Here is a 17096-nt window from a genome sequence, read left to right as displayed (position 1 = left end):
GTTGTCTCACCCTGGATAGGAAACTGCAGGCAGTTCTCGCTTAGTGACCCGTCTCTTAATGTACATTCAAAGGTACGACAGCCTACACACACACACCCCAAAAAAAAGTTATCCCAAAGATGCTTTTCAAAAGGCAACTGGACTTTTTGCGTTAAAAAAAACCCCAAAACCCTTGAAAATGTTTTGTTTCTCATCCAAGAAACTGTTTCCAAGAAACTGAAGAACTGAAGAAGTTTCTTGGATGAGAAGCGAAACCTTTTCAAGGAAAAACAAAACAAAACAAGAAAGTCCAGCTGTCTTTTGAAAAGGACCTTTGGGACAACCATGACCTGGATGATTGAGAATCTCCACAGACATTCCCCCAAAAGCTACTTACCACCCAGTCCCGAATTTACAGCTATTGCAATGCCCCTGTGATCATTTACCCTTACGTTGCAGTGCCCATCAGGAGGGTGGGGGGCTTTGGGAGACCTGGGGTAGGTAGGCCTGGGCCTGAACTAGGCCTCCAAAGGCCTCCCCCCCCCCCCAAGGCAATCTGTACTCTGTTTAAATGACCTGCACATTCATTTAACTGCTTCACCGGGGAAAGCAGCAGATGTGGGTTGTTAAGCAAAGCCACCTCGTTTTACAGCCATCATGACATGGGACCATAATGGGCAGCCTCTATTAAGGTCGTATGTCAAGGACTACATACACTGGGGGTGGGGGAGGAGATACTAGTGGAAGAAAAATAGGCTCCTATCTGAGCATAGATAATTGCGAAGTTCTCGTTCGTGGCAACATCTGTTTTCCCCCATTGCCAATGCACCTCCTCTACGTAAAATGCATTCACCTCGTGACTGATACAGACAGAAGCAAAGTTAATATTTAATTTGAATGCAGGGCTGAAAAAAGTCAAAAGTTAATCAAACAAGCTGTTGTCACAGCTAATGAAACGTGAGTCCATTTCACTGCGCACCCAAATAAAGCTATGAAAAATCTCGTAATGGTGGTAGAAAAAAACACCACCACCAAAATGAATTCCAGGAGAAAAATAAAATAAATAAAAAGTATTAAAATGAACAATCCTGGCTGTTTCAGAAGAAATGTACCATTCAGAAAAACATTATAAACCAACCAAACAAAAAACTGTTAAATTGTCCTCCTCTTGTCACTTTTATAGATCAATCAAAACTAGACAGCGTAACTAACATTCAAGAACATCCAAAGGAATTCACAAACCTTTATTTCCATAGGTTTTGGACTACAGAATCCCTCATCCACTTCAATCCTGAACTGAAGGCCACCAGTAACACCGTTTCCTTCTAGGATCGTTCCTCCGGGTGTGGTGTCCATGCTGCCGTACTCCTTATTGTTCATATTCATGGGAGAAAATCCCATAATGTGTTGCTCCAAAGATGGTGGCGTGGGATACATTTTATGAAGATCTGCTGTACCTGGTTTAGGTTCAAGTTATTTAACATGTTATTTTTCCTTCCACACATCAGGCTACTAAATTAGTACAGCTACTTTCATGAAATTACCATTCTGCATGTTTTACTCTTTTGTCTTCTGTTTAAAGGACACAGAGGCCTACTAAGACATATTAATTTTCTGAAGAGAGTTTTGCAAAACTAAAGCACAGATATTTTTGAATCAGCCCTTTTAGGGCTCCTACATGTTCAAATGGTTACACACCTAGTCAATCTGCAAGCCAGCTCACAAATAGCATTCAATTCCACAAACCCACAATAGTGCTCTCTCATTTCTAGTGGGACCATCAGAATAAATGGGATAAATAATTACTTGTCTTTTTTTAAAAAAAAAATGTTACATAAGCTTAACTAAAAATTGGGCAAGAATCCAATCTGGAAATCAAGAATCTTCCTTCCTATCTATCTATCTATCTATCTATCTATCTATCTATCTATCTATCTTCCTTCCTTCCTTCCTTCCTTCCTTCCTTCCTTCCTTCCTTCCCTTCCCTTCCCTTCCCTTCCCTTCCCTTCCCTTCCCTTCCCTTCCCTATATTTGCCACCCATCTCACCACCAGGCGACACTGAGCGGCTTACCATTATACAGAAATTAACAAAAATGAGACCTGATAAAAATGTTATGAAAGAAGCTTTCTCCCTTTCCTTTTCATTTCCCCCAACCACTAATCACTAAATATTTGTCTTTTGCACTGAAGATTAAACATTGGGGATTGCTGCTTATATCTGTTTAAATCATTTCATTTTGTCATTTTTAATTATTCTTTTAACTCTAGAAATTCCAAAGGTGCATTTTCCAAACGGCATCTGGAATTTTTGGTCATTTTCCTTTGAAAAGATTTCGCTTCTTATCCAGTTCTGAAGAAGAGGTTTCTCGGATGAGAAGAAAAACATTTCATCCACTTGCTGTTTGGAAAAAGGACCTTTGGGACAACCAATGACCTGGATAATTAAGAATCTCTGTAGATAATTCTAGAAATCATATTCTAAATGTCTAAATGTTCTTTGCCGTGTTGTATGTTATGAATAAGGGAATAATTTCTGCTTAAATTTAGTTAATCTTCTGTTATGAAAATATACTATTAGTTTTGCTTTTGCTGCCTATTCTCCAATTTTGGTCTCCCAAGCTTGTATCCACAACCAATTTTCATTTTTCCAGGGCAGAACGTAATTTATTTTAGCTGCTGTCATCATATATTTTAGTAAGTTATAATATTTTTCATTTATACATCCTGTAATTACAGCATTCCTAATAGGAATATTTATGGTTTGAGGCCAAATTTTTGTATATTTTGTTATATTTCCTTCCAGATGAATTTAGGTATTTTTGCACAAACAGCACGTGTAATAAAATGTTCAAAAGAATATTTTATTACATGTGGTGTTCCTGCAAAAATATATGGCATTTCCAGCATTTATTATACATGATTTGTCCGTCTTGACAATCACTGATGGAGTTATATACCCTCTTTAAAACATTTTATACCAATTTTGCCTCAAATTATAGCTTGAGTGAATGTTATTGATTTTTTCACAGCTCTTCCCATTGTTCCACTGTAATTACTTCCTTGAAGTTTTGCATCAATTTTTAATTTGTTCCATCTCCATGACATATTTCAGTAGCAATTTATAAATATATCCTAGGAAATGTTCCTGACTCGTATAAGTGCTTTGAATTCTGTCATCCTTCTCAGGGCCCGTTCTTGAGTCTTGAGGTCATTTGTTATTCTTTCAGCAATTTGTAATTTATTAAGTATGGTAAATTCCTATCTTTATTAAGCAAATTTATAAATATATTAACTATGGTAAATTCCTATCTTTAGGAACTTGCCATGTCCTTAGTCTGTTTTTTTGAAGCTGAATGTACCATATTAGTATAAATACCTAAAACTTGCTGTATCCTAACAAATTCTTTTATTTTCTTTTTCTGTTTCGTTGTACCATAACTACTTCTGAAGTCCGTTGGCTACTTTTATCATTGACGTTCTACTATTTGGAGAATTTTATCCATTCTGTTAACCATAAGAAACAGCTTGCTCAATAACATAATTTAAAGTTCGGAAATTTAAGTCCACCTCTTCGAGCCTTGCAAAATTTTGAATCTTAATCTTGTTTTTGCTCCACTCCATATGAATCTGTGGATTGCCGGTTCAGCAATACTTTATCTAAGATTGTCCTAAAGGTGTTTTTTCAAAGGGCAACTGGACTTGGTTTTTCCTTGAAGACATTTTGCTTCTCATCCAAAAAGTTTCTTTAGTTCTGGTAGGGTTGGTTCTTCTGGTTCTGTTGCTCTTGTTATGTTGTGTTATGCTAATTGTGCCTTCTTTGTAAACTCTGGGACCTCCTCCAATACTTCTGTTGGTAGAAGTGATTTCAGCTCTTGGAGTTTTGTGTTCCATACTCTTTCTTTCAAAACCTCAATTGTAAAATTAATTTGTCTTATTCTTTCATATATTTTTTTTAATTTGATTTATATGCCGCCCTTCTCCGGAGACTCAGGGTGGCTTACAATGCGCTAAGCAATAGCCTTCATACTTTTGTATATTTATACAAAGTCAGCTTATTGCCCCCACAATCTGGGTCCTCATTGAGAAGTTGGAGCTGTGCTTTCTGCAGAATGTTTTTCTCTGCCCTGTGTCCCTTCAGGCGCATGTTGTCTACATCTCAAAAACACAAATGGTTCCTGTAGTCTGCAATTTTTCTGGAAATCCGTTCATACTCCTGCCCCATTCAAAGGATGTTCATCCCAAAGTATTCATTCCGAAGTGTTCTTCTCTAAGACTGGAATTTACTTCTTAGATCAGGGGTGTCAAACTTGATTTCATTGAGGGCCGCATCAGGGTTGTGTTTGACCTTGGGGCCACGGGGGGCATGGCCAGCATGACGTCACTTGTGTTGGGGGGCGTCTGTGGTGGCCTGAGCGCTCTGCCAGCGAAAACAGGCCCTCGCAAGCTTCATTTTCGGCTGCAATGGCCTCCTGCAAACCTCTGCCAGAGAAAGCAGAGCTTGGGAGGATGTGTGCGGCCCTCCCAAGCGCCATTTTCACTGGCAGAGGCACTGCAGGCCGGTCTGTCACTATTTCCAGGCGGGCCAGATGTAAGCACCCTGTGGGCCGGATCCGGGCCTTCAGTATGACACCCGTCTTAGATGGTTGAAAATTTTACTTTCTATGTACTCAGGTACTAATAAAGGAGAATATTTGTCGCTCAGGATTGAAATGAGGGGTCCTTGGTGCTCTCGGAGCTTGGTTGCTTTCTTGCAGACATTGCATTACCCAAACTGGGTAACATCAGCCTGGCACTGATAATGTTACCTAGTTTGGGTATTGAAACATCTGCAAGAAAACAAACAAGCTCAAACAAGCATGAGGGGTCCTTGGTGTGACCCCTCATGCTTGAATACCTTATAACCTGGGCCAGGCTTCCCAATGTGGTGTCTTCAGGTTCAGTTGGACTGCAACCTTCATAATTTTCTGCCAATATGAGAAAACTGTCCTAGAACAGCATTTTTACCAGCACCAACTAAAGGGAACTATTTTGTTTTATTTTCTTTTTGGTTGGTACTGTATCTACTTCCACGATAAAAGTTTCTCACTATCAAACCACAAAGATAACCCAAGAAAAATCGTGACACTAGAAGAAAGCAACTTACTTATGCATGACAATGGGTCCAGGTTTCCAGCTTTTGATTCTTTGCAACTAGACTTGTCATCTGTTCCATTCAATATTCTTTTAGATCCCGGCTAGGAATGAAAGAAAGAAAAATAAATATCCCAGGGGCATGAGTTCCAAATTGTAACACTGGACAATTTTTTTTTAAAAAAAGTAAAATAATTAACAATTTTTTAAAAAAATGCAAGCAAACAGCTGAGCTAATAAAACAGAATATCATCCAAATCACATCATACATTAAAAGCTTCAATTATCTGCATATGTTCCTTTGACAACATCTGGGTAACTGTTTCTGCATGGCCATTAAATTTGAGAGTAAAACAGAGAGAAAATTCATCAGCATTTTCCCCAGGACCGCATATCATTTATTAAGATGTATGGAGAGGATAGTGTGATGCTGAATATAACATCACTGATGCAGTAAATCAGTTGGAAGCAATTGGCCATCTAAAGAGATGGTTTTTCTTCTCAGCAGCACCAACTTCACTGGAAGAATGACTTAAGGCAGGACAAGAAGCAACAGATGGAAACTTATCAAGGACAGAAGCACCCTAGAACTAAGGGAGAAATTTCCTAACAGTGAGGACAATAAACCAGTGGAACGACTTCCCTCCAGAAGTTGTGAATGCTCCAACACTGGAAGCTTTCAAGAATAGATTGGACAACCATTTGTCTGGGATGATGTGCTTGAGAAAGGGGTTGGACTAGAAGACACCCCCCCCAGGTCCCTTCCAACTGTATTCTGATCGATTGATATTATTAAATAAATTTGGCTGCCTAAATCACACACTGCTGATAGTTTACAACATTTAAAAATCCACCACATAAAAACCCATAAAGACATAGGAGAACAAATCCATCAGGACAAGATTCAGTAGTCCCTCTGCATTTAAAAGACAACGGCCACTCTTTTGAAAGCAGCAACGTCCACATTTTGGACAGAGAGGACCGCTGGTTTGAAAGAGGGATCTCAAAGAGGCCATCTATGTCCAAATTGAGCAGCCCTCTCTCAACAGAAGGAAAGGGATACAACGTCATCTATCTCCAGTCTACAACACAATCCTTTCAGCAGTTCCAAGAAGGCTCCACACACCCATTTGGCATTACTCAAGGTGACCCTGAGACAAACCTCCAAGTGGCCTCAACAAGTCTCAAAAAGAATGCAAATCCTTCCATTCCCCACCATCCAGCCAGAGCTGGATGAGAAGCGAAACGTCTTCAAAGAAAAGACCAGAAAATCCAGTTGCCTCTCAAAAAAAGCAACTTTGGAACAACTATAAAAATCCCACCCCACTCCCTATGGCAGCAGCAACAGATCACCATTATCACACTACTGTAAGGCTCCCAACCTTAAAAAGCTACTTACTGTTAGCTCATCTTCATCAGAGTTGAAGAGATTGTCAAGGTCAGTATAGGAGACAACCAGGTCATTTTCATGGAACAAACTAGTTGAAGCCGTGCGATTGTGAGGGGGATTACGCTGCGCATCTATTGCTGAAAGAAGACCAAGGTCAAAGCTTCACTGTTAGGCATTATCTAAATTGTAACATTTCCACTGCAGGTTGTCATTTTATTAGAGGCTCTACTACCAAACAAACAAATGCAGGTAATCCTCCACTTACAACAGTTTGTTTAGTGACCATTCAAAGTTACAATAGCACTGAAAAATGGGACTTTCGGCCACTTTTCACAGTTACGACTTTTGCAGCGGCCCTACGATCACATGATCAAAATTCTGATGTTTGACAACTAGTTCGTATTTATGACGGTCAGTGTCCCAGGCAGTGGTGAAATCCAAATCTTGTTACTACCGGTTCTGTGGGCATGGCTTGATGGGCGTGGTGTGACTTGGTGGGCGTGGCAGGGGAAGAATATTACAAAATCTCCATTCCCACCCCACTCCTGGGGGAAGGATATAGAAAAATCTCCATTCCCACCCCACTCTGGAACTAGCCGGAGGTGGTATTTGCCGGTTCTCCGAACTACTCAAAATTTCTGCTACCGGTTCTCCAGAACCCGTCAGAGCCTGCTGGATTTCAGCCCTGGTCATGTGACCCCCTTTTGGGACCTTCTGACCAGCAAAGTCAATGTGGAAGATTCACTTAACAACCATGTTACTAACTTAATAACTGCCATGATTCACTTAATAACTGTGGCAAGAAAGATCGGAAAAATTCACTTTAACGAATGTCTCACTTATCAACAAGGTTGACTCAGCCTTCCATCCTTTCTAAGGTAGGTAAAATGAGGACCCAGATTATGGGGGCAATAAACTGACTTTGTATAAATATACAAAAGAATGATGGCTATTGCTTAACGCATTGTAAGCCACCCTGAGTCTCCGGAGAAGGGCGGCATATAAATGAATTTTTTTTAAAAAAACATAAATTTTGGGCTCAATTATTATCATATTTGAGGATCACCTGTACATTCCAGTTACTCTTACAGATTTAATTATTATTATTTTTTACAATAAGCCAGCTAAACATTTTTTCTAAAAATCAAGAAATTTTACCTTGTTTGACCGAAGGGCTGAAAAGTGACATTGCATCTTCTCCAACACTGGGTGTTCCATCGTCAGGCTGTGAAAAAGGTAACAGTTAGTAGCACAAATGAAAGAGGGATATGTCATAACCCCAAAAACAATTAGAGTCCGACATCCACTGAGACCAACCACTTAGCAGAGCACTGCCTCGTTCGTTGCCAGTTGATTCCCTTTAAAGAGCTGCTGTATCAAAACCTTTTTACATGAAGATCTTTGAGACAATTTAAGATCTCTGTGCTCCACTCTCTCAGCTATGATATCTTCAAAGTTAAAAAGGCTAGAGAAGTGAGCAGGCAGAATCACAGACCAACAAACCTACTCTGTAAAATATTTTGTGCACAACCCTAAAATTTGAGTAAGATACTTTTTTTTTCTTCTTTTTTCCCAGCTCTCTTCTTTCCCCCCCCCCTCTTTCCTTTCCTTTCCTTTCCTTTCCCTTCTATTTATTTATTTTATTTATTTATTAAATTTGTATACCGCTCTTCTACTTTTGGACTCAGGGCGGTGAACAGCCAAAATAAAACATTCGTACAAAAGTTAAAATATTTTTTTAAAACTAATTAAATAGAATTTGGCCCGTAATTTAAAACATCAATTAAAATCAATATCAAATGTTAAAACCAACATGGAATCAGGCCAGCCCAGCTAGCTGAAAAAAGTAAGTTTTTAGGGCCCGACGAAAAGTCCGGAGGTCAGAGATCATTCGTATCTCTGGAGGTAGATCGTTCCAGAGGGTAGGTGCCACCACAGAGAAGGTTCTTCCCCCTGGGGGTCGCCAGCCGACATTGTCTGGCTGATGGCACCCTGAGAAGGCCCTCTCTGTGGGAGCGAACCGGCCGGTGGGAGGCAATTGGTGGCAGAAGGCGGTCCCGTAAGTACCCTGGCCCTAAGCCATGGAGCACTTTAAAGGTGGTCATTCCTCCACCCTTTCTTTTCCTTTCCTTTCCTTTCGCAATGGATGGAAATTAATCAAAGAGAGAACCAACCTAGGGACGAGGGACTTTCTGACAGAATCATTTAGCAGCGGAACACAAAAGGAAAAAAAAAAAACTTTTAGCAGATACATATTCCATAAGAAGGGTGTATCCTGATCACAGGTTGATCCAAATCTTCCCAAGCCCCTATGCGTTTTGTATTGAGATATAAATATTTTAGATGGGACTAACAACTGAACCAAATCTGTCAGCTTTTCTCTTTGAAGGCAGATGCTATGCTATGCTCTGCCACTATTTGTATTTTTGAAGAAAACTTTGACATTCTAAACAAAACCTGGTGCACTGATGAGGTTAACTAGTTGGGTCATGAAACGTCTGCAAGAAAACTATCAAGCTCACACAGCACCAAGGACCCCACAGCTCAATCCTGAGCTGCAAATGTTATTTTCTATTGATAGAATTAGTTGTACAGACTTTGTGCTCCTGTTGTGTATAATCCATCACATTAAAACGTCCCCCCGCCTCAAAAAAAGCCTAGATCCTTGATATTAATGCTTACTCTACTGCAGGGGTGTGAAACTCAAGGCCCGGGGGCCGGATCCTGCCCGCAGGGTGCTTAGATCTAGCCCGTGGAGCCACCCTGGAAACAGTGAAGGACTGGCCCATTTTCTGTCAGTGAAAACGGAGCTCGGGAGGGCCACGCACAGTCCTCCCAGGCTCCGTTTTCACTGACAGAGGGTTGCAGGAGATTGTTGCAGCCGAAAACAAAGATTGCGAGGGCCCGTTTTTGCTGACAGAGCCACCACAGACGCCCCCCCCACAAGTGATGTCATGCTGGCCATGCCCACCTCTGGCCCCCCAAGGTCAAACACAACCCTGATGCAGCCCTCAATGAAATTGAGTTTGACACCCCCTGCCCTACTGGTTTATATCCTGATTTTTTTTTTCACTTACCTTATGTTTTTTCCCAATTTCTCGGTCATTGTTTGGCCTGTCCTTTTTATCGGGAAATGGGAACTCTTCATCTCCATCAACAAATGCATATGGGTCCATTTCAAGCTCCTGGTCAGCTACTATAGCTGCTAGGTATTGGTTCTTGCTCTGGTACTGCTGTATCAATTCATCGGAGACCTTGAGAGGTTTTCTATATTGCAACATTAATCTACGGGAAAAGAAAAAGACAGAACAATAAGGTATACAAGTTGAAAATGCAAAATCCGATTGTGATTAGACAGTTAAGAAGGCAACAAAAAAAACCCAGAATAACAAGAGTTGGAAGGGACCTTGAAGGTCTTGTAGTCCAACTCCCTGCCCAGGCAGGAAACCCTACACCACTTCAGACATATAGTTGTCCAACATCTTCTTAAAAACTTCTAGTTTTGGAGCATTCACAACTTCTGGAGGCAAGTTTTTCCACTGATTAATTGTTCTCGCTGTCAGAAAATGTCTCCTTAATTCCAGATTGCTTTTCTCCTTGATTAGTTTCCACCCATTGCTTCTTGTCCTGCCCTCAGGTGCTTTGGAGAATAGCTTGACTACCTCTTCTTTGTGGCAGCCCCTGAGATATTGGAAGACTGCTTTCATGTCTCCCCTAGTCCTTCTTTTCATCAAACTAGCCATGCCCAGTTCCTGCAACCGTTCTTCCTATGTTTTAGCCTCCAGTCCCCTAATCATCTTTGTTGCTCTTCTCTGCACTCTTTCTAGAGTCTCCACATCTTTTTTACATCATGGCGACCAAAACTGGATGGAAATATTCCAAGTGTGGCCTTACCAGGGCCTTATAAAGTGGTATTAACACTTCAGGTGATCTTGATTCTATCCCTCTGTTAATGCAGCGTAGAACTGCATTGGCTTTTTTTGGCAGCCGCTGTAAGAGAAGAAGCAATGTGGAACTACTTGCATTCAGAAGTTGTGGGTAGCCCCATCACTGGAGGCTTTTAAAAAAAGAATGGACAGCCATTTGAAATGGTATAGGGATTCCTGCTTGAGGAGGGGGTTGGATTAGAAGACCTCCAAGGTCCCTTCCAATTCTGTTATTCTGTTAAGCGTTACTCACAGTTGTATCCATCTTTTCACCAAGCAGCTCCAATAATATGGAGCAATTTATCACCCTGCAGAAAATGGGTTAGTTAACAGAGCTCAGTCTAAGACTACTATCGTAAGCAAGAATTATGGGTCTATTTTTTTTTCTGATCTAGCTCTTTAAGTAATATACCATATTAATCCTCTCACATTAGAATTAAAAATAGTTAACCTCTATGAAGGTGTGTAAGTTTTCTTTAAGAATATTAGGCAATATTTCTTTGGCTACATATGTGCAGAATAATGTTGTTTCAAGTTTTTTATGTCCTTGCACAGGTAGTCCTCAACTTGTGGCCACAATTGAGCCCAAAGCTGTCTGTTGCTAAGTGAAACAGTAAAGTGAATTTTGCCACATTTTACGACCTTCCTTACCACAGTTGCTAAGGGAATCACTGCAGTCATTAAGTTAGTAACACGGTTGTTAAGCGAATCTGGTTTCCCCATTGACTTTGCTTGTCAGAAGGTTGCAAAAGAGGATCACGTGACCGCAGGACACTGCACTTGTCATAAGTATGAGTCAGTTGCCAAGTGTCTGGATTTTAATCATGTGAACATGAGGATGCTGCAACGGTTGTATGTGTGAGAAATGGTCATAACTCACTTTTTAAAGTGCCGTTGTAACTTTGAACAGTCACTAAATGAATTGCTGTTAGCCGAGGACTACCGGTATTTGAATAACACAACACCTTGGGTTCACAAAACTCATTTCCTCCATTGTAGCCACAGTAATTTTACTATATCAAAATCCATACTTTTAAAAATGGCCATCCTAGTTAAGATTCTATTCTTACAAAATGATTAGGGAGAGAGTGAGCAGCCTTTTTTTCCCCTCTGTTCCTTTTCAGCAGCTAGTATTCAGATAAAAATCTATCTCCATTTGTGTCAATAAAGCTACTAAAGAATTGTGATGTGTATCATACAGCTTGGGAATCAGCACTGAAACCTGTTGGAAGACTTGACTGATTTCCCCATTTAGCAGATTACAGTGTAATTAACACAGAATTTCCACACTGGGGCACAGTTATTCCCCGAGTGACCTGATCCGAGAAGAGTGTATAAAACTATGCTATTTATTGAAAAAGTTGAGCATCTTATGATCACAACATTCTCAGTTAGTACAACCAGGATTGAAGGCAATATTGAAAATGAGACCGTATTCAAATACTATATTATAGTCAGTCCTCTAGTTTTTCTGGAGGACCACTCTAAGAAGATTGGTGGTCTAATTCCACCACCACCAGTAAACAATCTGGGTTTGTGGGGTCCTTGGTGCTCTCTGAGTGTGGTGGGTTTCCTGGAGACGTTTCATTACCCAACTAGGTAACATCATCAGGCTTAGCACTGATTATTAACTAGCACTCAGAGATCACCAAGGAACCATAGAGTTCAATCTCTGAGTTTATAGAGCAATGATGGTTAACCTTTTTGGCACTGAGTGCCGAAGGCAAGCAAGTGCGCGCGAACACACATACCCATAATGCAATGCATGTGTAACCCCCCACGCATGCACCCCAGCCCCACGCATGCGTCCGGGTCTCATGCATGCGCCCCGCCCCTGCACGTTAGAGACCCCAAAAACCAGTTGGTTGGAGGGAGGTGCGCATGCCTAAATGCACGGCGGAGCTGAGCTGGGGCGCGGCTTGCGTGCCTGCAGAGAGGACTCTGCATGCCACCTGTGGCACACGTGACATAGGTTCGCCAACACGGTTATAGAGATTCTCAGTCATCCAGGACATGGTTGTCCCAAAGGTGCTTTTTCAAGAGGCAACTGGACTTTCTGGTTTTTCTTTTAAGATGTTTCACTTCTCATCCAAGAAGCTTCTTCAGTTCTGACTGGATGGTGGGGAACGGAAGGATTTATACTCCTTGCAGACAGCTTGGTCATTTGCATCCTTTTTAGAGAGTCATTGAGGCTACCTGGAGGTTTATCTGTGTTTATCTTCAGGGTCACCTGAGTGGCACAAATGGGTGTGGAGCCTTCTTGGAACTTCAGTATTGTGGACTGAAGATTGATGATGTTGTATCCCTCCCCCTCTGTTGAGAGAGGGCTGCTCGATTTTGTCATAAAGGCCTCTTTGACCCGTGTTCTAAATCAGATTCTGAGGACACAGATAAACTTCCAAGTGGCCTCAATGACTCTCCAAAGAATGCAAATGACCAGCTGTCTGCAAGGAATATAAATCCTTCCTTTCCCCGCCATCCAGTCAGAGCTGAAGAAGCTTCTTGGATGAGAAGCGAAACATCTTCACAGAAAAACCAAAAAATCCAGTGGCCTCTTGAAAAAGCACCTTCAGGACTCTGAGCTACAAATATTCTCTTCTATCAATACCAATCTAGGTTCATTGTCTAAAGCAGGGGTCTCCAACCTTGCCAACTTTAAACCTGGCGGACTTCAACTCCCAGAATTCCCCAGCCAGCAAAGCTGGTTGGCGAATTCTGGGAGTTGAGGTCCGCCAGGATTAAAGTTGCCAAGGTTGGAGACCCCTGGTTTAAAGACCAGAAGTTTCTACACTAACACTGAATCAGGAGAGTATCTACCAGTTTTACTTTCAGCTTTAAAATAAAACAAAGGCGAAGAAGGACCTCACTGCATTTCCTATACAGTCTCATCAGAACTGCCCCACATTTTTAAATAGATCATGGGAAATGAGATAATTAATAGTGTCCCAGATATGGCCAAAAGAAAAAAAAAACCTATAATCAGAATATTTTAAAAGACTCTTTTTTAACTCCCAATGTGAAATCAGTAAAAGATTTAACTAAACAACTAGGTATAGGTAGTCCTCGACTTACAACGGTTCATTTAGTGACCGTTCAAAGTTACAACCGCAATGAAAAAAAAACAACTTAGGACGATTTTCCACACTTACGACCATTGCAGCATCTCCATAATCATGTGATCAAAATTTGGATGCTTGGCACCTGGCTCAGATTTATGATGGTTGCAGTGTCCCACCTTCATGTGATTCCCTTTTGCGACTTTCTGACAAAGTAAAGTCATCGGGGAAAACCAGCTTCACTGAACAATCGTGTTACTAACTTAGCAACCGCAGGGATTCACTTAGCAAGATTGTGAAACGGGGCAAAACTCACTTAACAACTGTCTCACTTAGCAACAGAAATGTGGGGCTCAATTGTGGTCATAAATCGAGGCTACTTGTCTAAATGTACTCTTAAATCCCACAAAAAAACAGTCTTGTACTTCTCCCCTCAAGGATAATTAAGCTTATATCCTTTCATCTGTCTCTATTTTCATATCGTGCTGTGGCAACAAACAGCTGCAATCATCAGCTACCACTGAAGCATTCTAAGACAAGGGAACTGCAAGTTTTTTGGGTTTTTTTTGCCAATTCATTTCAAGGAAATGCGGTTCTTTTGAAATTCAGAGGCAATCAAGGACAATTAAATTCGTCATTTGTTAGCAAAGGGGGTAGATTATAGATAGCTTGCTAGGAAACTGTCAAGTCGGTTTTGTGAATAATGGAAATAAAGAGAAGATGTGATCCTGCAAGGAACAGAACAGAAGAGAAATCTGAATGACATCCCTCTTCTTGATCATGGCTTCAGTTCTCATGAAAACATTTTAGATACACAAATGACTATGTTTTGAACATATACAGTAGTGGCCAAAATTGTGGAAACCCTTTGGGAAAAGTGTATTTTTGAGGTTTGATGGCTAATAACACCATTTTTTTTTCTTTTTGGAGTTTCAAGATAATCCTATTCCACTGCTGGAATGGCCTGTGAATAGCCCAGACCTTAACCCAATTGAAAATTTATGCAGCTGACTAAAGAAACTTGTTAGTCAGAAGTGACCCAGCAATAAAACCCGGTTAATAGAAGCCATCATTCAATCTTGGTTTCACATTAGAACGGCTGCAGAACTAAAAGACTTGGTTCACTCCATTGGAAGGCATTGTAAGGCTGTAATTCATGCTAAAAGTTACCCAACTAAGTATTAACTTTTAATTAATTTTTTTCTATGGTGATCATTTTTGTAGATCTTGTTTTTTCTATGTGTTTCACTTTTCTTCTTTCTACTGTAACTGCTATTCTAATAGCAAATCCTTCATAAAAGTTATTGTACTACATTCTTGATTAAATTATCTTTGCATTGATATATAGTTTTATGGTACTACTAATCCAAAATAAAGTGGTGTCATTAGCTAGTTTTAGAAAATACACTTTTCCCAAAAGGTTTCCACAATTTTGGCCACTACTTTTGGCCACTTAAAAGCATGAATAAGCTGTAATTGATTAAAAAATAGGTTGGATACAATTAAATTACAGAACCAATATTCTGCAGGGGGTTATAACTGCGAAAAAGCCCCAAAGACAATACAGGTAGTCCTCAACTTTCAACCATTTGTTTAGTGACTGTTCAAACTTACAACGGCACTGAAAAAAAAGTGACTTAGGACCGTTTTTCAGACTTACGACCATTGCATCATCCCCATGGTCAGGTGATCAAAATTCAGATGCTTGGCAACTGGCGTGTGTGTTCATGACAGCTGCGGGATCATGTGATCCCCTTTTGTGATCAAGCAAAGTCAATGGGGAAGACAGATTCACTTAACCACCGTGTCACTAACTAAACCACTGCAGTGATTCACTTAACAACGGTTAAGAAAAGTTGTGGCAAGTGGCAGGAAAAGTTGTAAAATGTGCCAAAACTCACTGAACAACTGTCTTGCTTAGCAACGGAAATTTAGGGTTCAACTGTGGTCGTAAGTCGAGGACTACCTGTAGACTAAGCCAAGCAAGAACAGACCACTCTGTCGTTTCTTCCTGTCTCCCTTCCTCCCGGCCATTCCCACTCCCCTCTTATAAAGACAGACCCAGCCCTATATGGGCCATCCAGACCTGAATCATACATGGTACAGATTCAGAAAAGCAGAAGAGATGCAATGGCTCATATTCACACAACAGTCTGTCGCAAACCATTTTGATTTTAATGGTAGTTAATACAGGTAGTCCTGGGCTTACAACAATCCCGTTAAGTGACCGTTCAAAGTTACAACGGCACTGAAAAAAGTAACTTACGACCAAGTTTTCACACTTAGGACCAGCAACCCCTTGGTCACGTGATCAAAATTCAGACGCTTAGCAACCAGCTCACATTTATGATGGTTGCAGTGTCCGGGGTCATGTGATCACCTTTTGCGACCTTTCGACAAGCAAAGTCAAGGGGGAAAATGGATTCACTTCAACTATTACTAACTTAACAACTGCAGTGGTTCACTGTCTTAACATCTAGGGCAAGAAAGTAAAAATAGGGCAAAACTCACTAACAACGGTCTTGTTTATCAACAGAAATTTTGGGCTCAATTGTGGTCGTAAATCGAGGGCTACTTGTACACTTCTTTCTTTATCAACATTATAATGGTTCAACCACCAGGACCTCAGGATTACAGATTTCATAATTTCTCAGTGAAAAAATTAGTCAAGAACAAAGCAAATCAGTCAATATTCATTCTCTGTCTCTGCCTCTCTCTCTGTCTCTCTCTTTTCTCTCTCTCTCTCCCTCTCCCCCTCCCTCCCTAATGGAGACAATGAAGAGCAGTCTGGCTATCAAAAGGTATTGGTTTATTACGTAAAGGTGACTGGAACCTTGAGAGATTGTGTCTATGTTATCTTGGAGTTTATGATTACAAGAGGGGGAGAGGGGAGAGAGAGGGATCAGAAGGGTAGACAGTACTGGACTTCAGAAAAAATAGATTTTCATCAACTCAAAATAAAAAAATAAGCATTGGATCCAATGCTTAGACATTCCGAAAGCAAAAGCTATCTGGAAAATCTTCCTGAAACAAAACACTGAAGATGCAATTCCTATTAAAAGGAAAAACGGGAGACATCTAAATAAACCAGGTGCGTATACCCAGGGATATCTAAATTGCCAAAAAGAAAAATACAGACAGAGAAAATGGAAGAAGGGAAGTATAACCAAAGGATAGAAAGTAATTAAGAGAAACTACAAGGATTCTAAAAAAGACAAAATCTCAGAATATGTTAAGGTTAGAGAGAAATTTCTACACCTTCAGAAACAAGAAAGGCAGAATGGTTGTATGCCATTCTATTGTGAGGGGAAAAAAGGGGCGAATTGATGGGTTATCAAAAAAGCAGAAGGTATTACAGGTGGTCCTTGACTTATGACCACAATTGAGCTCAAAATTTCTGTTGCCTGATGGTGCCGTGGGTAGAATGCAGCATTGCAGACTAACTCCGCACAGAGTCTGGAGTTCGATTCTGAGAAGGATCGAGGTTGACTCAGCCTTCCATTCTTCCGAGGTCACTAAATTTGGAGATTGTTGGAGGCAATATCTCAGGGGCTGCCCCAAAGAAGGAAGAGTCAAGCTATTCTCCAAAGCCCCTGAAGGCATGACAAGAATCA

General features: G+C 40.7%; 1 protein-coding gene across 4 annotated transcripts in view; it reads right to left on the bottom strand.

Annotated features, from left to right (window-relative positions):
- Window positions 1-17096, bottom strand: part of MED13 (mediator complex subunit 13) — a 156508-nt gene that overhangs the window by 40947 nt on the left and 98465 nt on the right. For all 4 annotated transcript variants that reach the window (XR_015733180.1, XR_015733183.1, XM_034434573.3 and 1 more), the window contains exons 10-14: window positions 9578-9785; window positions 7659-7725; window positions 6510-6637; window positions 5124-5214; window positions 1222-1436 (exon numbers count right to left, since the gene is read on the bottom strand). Coding sequence is in view for 2 of the 4 variants with exons in the window: in XM_034434573.3 (XP_034290464.2) it covers window positions 1222-1436; window positions 5124-5214; window positions 6510-6637; window positions 7659-7725; window positions 9578-9785 (709 nt within the window). In the remaining 2 variants the exon portion in view is untranslated. The remainder of the gene's footprint in view (window positions 1-1221; window positions 1437-5123; window positions 5215-6509; window positions 6638-7658; window positions 7726-9577; window positions 9786-17096) is intronic.

Source organism: Pantherophis guttatus, chromosome 1 (assembly GCF_059756535.1).
Source record: "Pantherophis guttatus breed Tessera chromosome 1, ASM5975653v1, whole genome shotgun sequence".
Classification (NCBI taxonomy): Eukaryota; Metazoa; Chordata; class Lepidosauria; order Squamata; family Colubridae; genus Pantherophis; species Pantherophis guttatus.
Note: the sequence above shows the minus strand (reverse complement) of the source record. Positions and strands in the feature narration are given on the sequence as shown.